Source organism: Strongylocentrotus purpuratus, unplaced genomic scaffold, assembly GCF_000002235.5.
Source record: "Strongylocentrotus purpuratus isolate Spur 01 unplaced genomic scaffold, Spur_5.0 spur5_scaffold_2, whole genome shotgun sequence".
In the NCBI taxonomy this organism is placed as follows: Eukaryota; Metazoa; Echinodermata; class Echinoidea; order Camarodonta; family Strongylocentrotidae; genus Strongylocentrotus; species Strongylocentrotus purpuratus.
This window is the reverse complement of record NW_022145605.1, coordinates 37,493,847-37,499,471: the sequence shown is the minus strand read 5'-3', so window position 1 is coordinate 37,499,471 and position 5,625 is coordinate 37,493,847. Positions and strand designations below refer to the sequence as shown.

The 5,625-nt window shown below is 39.7% G+C and overlaps 1 protein-coding gene across 1 annotated transcript; it reads left to right on the top strand.

The window, feature by feature from the left end:
• The first annotated feature begins 784 nt into the window (after positions 1-784).
• Positions 785-5,113, top strand: LOC100891411 (E3 ubiquitin-protein ligase TRIM33). Its single transcript, XM_030992345.1, has 3 exons — positions 785-1,199; positions 1,531-1,598; positions 2,171-5,113. The coding sequence occupies exon 3, from the start codon at positions 2,417-2,419 to the stop codon at positions 3,926-3,928; it is 1,512 nt and encodes a 503-aa protein (XP_030848205.1). The 5' UTR covers positions 785-1,199; positions 1,531-1,598; positions 2,171-2,416; the 3' UTR covers positions 3,929-5,113.
• The last annotated feature ends 512 nt before the right edge of the window (positions 5,114-5,625 follow it).

Genomic DNA, 5,625 nt, shown 5'->3' with positions numbered 1-5,625 from the left:
GGTGGTGATGATTAGGACGATGATGGTGATTATATTTCTGATTATTAAAGCCTACTCGGTGAGCATGATGCACCATGACCCGGGAGGTGTGTTTGCCCCCCCCCCCCATACACACACACACACACACCCCCTTTAAAAATGAAGCCCTAGCTACGTATTTATCTACTATTACCATTATATTCCCCGTTTCCTGATTTTAACAGGAACAACATTCTCTTTTTGAATAAACAACTTTCGATTGGTTAAAAAAATGAACTGATACACATTGTGAGAAACCACGGATCTAATTTTAGTGGCATGTTTTGGGATAGTCAATCAGTGGTATATGTCACAGTATAGAAAAGCGATCACGGACCTGCACGCACCTGGTCCTGGTGGTAATAACGATCATTAAACTGCTCTTGGTGATGGTGGTAGAGTATTGCTGTGGTAATAAAGCTTTGAAAAGATTAACATAATGGTAGTGGTAATAAATATAAAGATGATATTAGTGGAGGTGATAATAATGATGACGATGGCGATGATGGTGATTATTAATATTATTATTAAGCCTACAGGGGTGAGCATGATGCATCATGACCCAAAAAGTGTGTTTGTCCCCCACCCCCTTTAAAAATGTAGCCCTAGCTACGTATTCATCTACTGTTACCATTCAATTTCCCGTTTCCTGATTTTAACAGGAACAACATCCTATTTATGAAAAAACAACTTTCGATTGTTTCTCAAATGTACTGATAAAACACATTGAAAGAAACAACAGAACTAATAACTGCGGCATGTTTTAGAATAGTCAATCATCACCGTTGAACAGCGATCATGCACCTACATTTCAGCTTCCTTATAAGAATATAGGTCGATCTGCGACCCCCTCCTTTCTTTAAGAGATTAAACTTTGTTCACATTTCCCAAAATCAAAGGGAAGAGAAAATATGGAGTGAACGAAAACCTTGAATTGAACTGTCTTCATGGACTGGGATCTTTTAGCTATTCTACCATTGAATTTCTGGGGTATTCTCCACAAAAATCATAAATATTGGTTCATGAAAATTTGAAAGTTGACTTCATCGGACCGTGCTCAAAGACAACCAGTTACAACCAGTTACAACCAGTGACAACCAGTGACAACCAGTTACAACAAGTTACAACCAGTGATAACCAGTTCTTGCCGCGGATATCAGCAGATGCGACGAACGGTAGTGGTGAGTAGAAAAGTGTGAGAAAGGTACACCAGGGTATTTCATAACATTCCTTTCTCTGGAGGTCGATAGTTCTGAAAATAGAACAGGATTCATTATATCGAAGATTCCAAATTTCGAAGATATTTCCGGTTTCTGTATAATTTCGAAAATGAAATAGGGATATCCTTCATTTACGGAAGCTGGGATCTAATTAATTATCAAAATGTTGGCTGTATTAAACTTAGTATCTGAATTTCAATGAACTCTCGATATTGCTTAATGTGTTTACTTTAGAAGTAGAATACCTCGCAAACAAGTTTACTGGATTGCTTATGTTTTGGTTTTTATACAGACCTAGGTCTTGCACATAGGGAAGATTGATTTAAGAACTTCGTCTTTTGACACAATATCACAAATCAAGTGAGTTCTATTTCCTTACTTTTAACATTTTTAGCATAAAAAACTGTACTGTACAATTATTGAATGTGATTTTCAAACCTGGAGAGGGAATTGACTCTATAAAAAATATTTTGGGCTTATTCGATATGCCCCAAATACGAGCCATAATATGCAATTCTATTAGAAACAATAAGATAAAAAAGATATTTCTTACAGAAAAGGCAATATTTACGACGACGTCTTACATCTTAATGCAATCTTAATGCAATCATTAGTAGTAATGACAAATTTTGAAGAACAAAAAAATCTTTATCAAATCAAGTACCTTGCCACATATCTCATTTTCTACTCTGATTTCCCTCAATTTCTTTTCCTCATTTCCGCCTCCCTTCTCCCATTTTCTCTTCCCTCTCCTTTCCCTTCAGCTTTCGTTTACATCTATCTTTCATTTTACGTCCGTCTCTAAAATTGTGTGTGTGTGTGTGTGTGCGTGTGTGTGTGTGTGTGTGTGTGTGTAGGTGTGTGTGTATGCGTGCGTGTGAGCATGTTTATATATATGTATATATAAATAAAATATGTCATTATCATTTCAGCTCGTGGTATGTCATGCAGCCTCACAAAGTAACCCGAACATGAACCGGAACCAATGAAGCGTAGCCATCTTCGACAACCTTGCTTTGGCTTTAACAATATTTTGTCATCATCTAAATCTCAGTTTAGTATTAAATGTTCTGTATAAATAAATTGTGTTGAGAAATCGGGTATATAGTGTATCTTTATTATAGGTATATACTTTGAAACATTTTCTCCGGTAACTTATCTATATAAGATTCGGCGTAATGGCTTCGCTTGATCACCTGGTATCACACAATCTGCAGTGCCCTATTTGCTTCGAACTTCTGAATGATCCTAAGCAGTTATCTTGCACGCACTCATTCTGTCCGAAATGCCTTAGTGATTTGTTGTCATTTTCTTCACAAAGTGTGGCTGACGTTTTAACATGTCCAGTATGTCAAACCACGACGGCTGCCGTTGGTGGGAGTGTAGCAAATCTGAATACGAACGTTCCTCTCAAGTGTCTCGTTGAAGATTATAGAAATAGAAAGGGGCTCTGTGAAATGTGCGACAAAAAAGCCAGAGCCACGCTTTACTGCTGTGACTGTGGAAAGGATATGTGTAAAGCATGTCTCAAAATTCATAACAAATGGTCTCCCAATCTCAAGCATGAAGTTGTGAAAGTAGAGGATATCAGAGAGAACAGAGTGGTCTTAAAGAAGAAGGTCTACTGTCAAGAGCACAAATCAGATGGACAGGAACAAGTATGTACCGATGTGTGCACTACTTGCAAGAAGTTCATTTGCATTAGATGTCGGATGTTGTATCATGAAAAGAAAGGCCACTCTGTTCTTAATGCTGAAGAGTACAATAATTCTATCAGGAGAGAAATCGAGTACCTAGTAGACCAAGGTAAGACGAAAGCTACGACCATCAAAGACCACGTGACGTATATTGAGAGTCAGCTGAGTCGTGCCATTGATCACATTGACGTCACACAAGCTCAAATCAACAAGGCTTATGACGAACTGAGCAGAAGATTAAAAGAGAGGAAAGCAGCGCTAGATTGGCAGTTGTACGTTCAGAAAAAGGAACTTCGCCAGAAATTAGAGGAAATGAAAGATGCCAGTGAAAGGGTAGTTGTCAACATCGAGAGTGCCAGTGAGCTGGCAGGCTACAGTTTGAAGGCTCCACTTGGAAGGCACATCATTGCTATTCGTGACTCGCTGTCTGGTGAATTAAAGCATGTACTTGACAAGGATGATCCCGAGAAGAAACTTGCTAGTGACATAGCAAAGAGTGCAGAGGAAATCACATTTATACCCCAAAGTCAGTGCGATGAGCTGGAGATCGGGGAAATCCGGATCGTAAAATGTCAACTGAAATGTGACGTAGATCTTGCAAATGAAAGCAGTATGAACGCCATGGCTGCTACACCGGATGGGATGATGGCAGTGGGATACAGTACAGGAGGAATCGATATCTTCGCTGATGATAGTCAGCTGCAGAAGACAGTCCTCAAGGATGTTAAGGCCCTAGGGGTGGGATTCTTGTCTGATGGTCGATTTGTTGTACTAACCACAAGTAACAGCATCGTATTGTACACATCAGAATGGGAGATGCTGGATGCACGGTTTGAGACTCTTGGTCTTGATGAAGGCGGCATCGCTGACCTCACCATCGACGGTCATGATCAGATCTATGTCAGCTACAGGACAGCTAAAAAGATCCAGGAATTTGCACCAGCAGGTGGGAAGGCCATCAGAGAGATACAATGTGATGGGTATGAGCCTTAGCAGATCAGTAGCTTTGAAAATGATGGATTCTTAACGAAATCAAGCAAAGGTTCAACGTGTTCGATACGTGTCATCGATGCTCAAGGCGCTAAAAAGCACATAGTATCGAACGAGAGCAGTGATTACCTCCATGCTAGTGTTTCTCATGAGCAATCTGTCCTCATCTGTTCAGTCAAGATTGATGAGGGGTTGGTCATTATCGAAGAGTACAGTAACGAGTTGACTCTCGTCAAGATCCTCGTCTATCACAAGATTGAGAAAGCTGAGAGATTCTGGTACTACTTTCAGCAGTTCCGATCAGGAGAGATTGCTTTCTGTAGTACGCAAGACAGACTTTATATCTTCGAATAGTACGTTAATAAAATCAATGCCAGTTGTGCTCATGTTCATGTGATTCATGAGCTTTTCGTTCCGTAAGGCAGCTTCACTAAGTTGATCCTCTTTTATTCAGACCGTAATACTTGGATAAAGACATTTTTCTGTTGATTCCTGTTCGTACCTTTGGAAAGGGCCCCAATAAAGCTACTTACATCCATTGGAGATCACGACTGTGACCTTACTTAGGATCCATATCTAAAGTTCCTGGACAGATCTCATCGTTCTTCTTGGACACATACGACTTGACTAGTCATGTTCTGCCTACATGTATGTGAATTAATTAAAGGACTTAGTCGTTGGTGCATCATCGTCGGTCTCCGTCCGAAATAACTTGTAATGTGATGATCACATGCAATGGAGACGGGTATATAAATTTGATAACTACTCGTTCCTAAATGGTAAAATCGTTTTGTTTCGAGCCGTTCTTGAGGGTTCTGTTCTTTCAGCCAGCCTGCTCCAGAGTCGACAAAGGCTTCATAGGTTAGCAAATTCATCTGCTGCTTCCTCCCATAACCTACTGTTCCGACATAGAGCTATAGCTTTCAAATAGCACAGCCTTATATTTCAGCTGTGGTCGGTCATGCCCCTCCTCTCGAAGTAATTTCGCTCTAGAGGACGTCTTTTTGGTCGTATCTGTTCGATACGTAGCTGAGCCAAAGTGCAAAAAAAAAGATACACCCATCACACCAACGATACCGAGACACCGTCACCATCCCAACAATAGACCGAACCAAACATTATACTACCCTCAAGTGGCAAGAAATATCGGTCGGTGTGGAGTAGTTTTAGCTGTGTGACGGAAGTAAATAAAAGAACACCGGTTTAAGGGTCTCCCCCTTTGGAATACTGTCTCACCATAAAATCTGAAGATCTCCTACACTCATTCTATCGTACGCTAGCTCTTTTTCTTAGTGGATGAAGAAGAATGCTAACACAGCCGTCCTAATCTTCGTTGAGGGTATGATAGGTGCACGAACCTTTCCCAATTCTTTTGTTGACTTATCCACCTAAGTCATTACTGTTATACTCTGCAATATCTTCTGGCAGAAGTAATATTTTGAGCTCATATTTTGAATAAAGTGTACTTACATTGAACCCCTAACATCAAGAGCAAAATATGACATAATACAATTATATAGCACTTGAAGCTTTTGGTACCGTGAGCGGGAAAGATTGTGTCAAATGTAATTATGTGGATTTATATGGATAATGCTTTACTAGATATTATTATAATTGATATACAGTACTGCGTAACTTAATTTATCAGGGAAGTACTTGTGATTATTTCAATGTGTACACTATAGCGGTGAGAAGAAAAA

Bases quoted from the DNA above. Each gene is read 5' to 3' on its own strand.
- LOC100891411 (XM_030992345.1), top strand. From the start codon at position 2,417: ATGGCTTCGCTTGATCACCTGGTATCACACAATCTGCAGTGCCCTATT.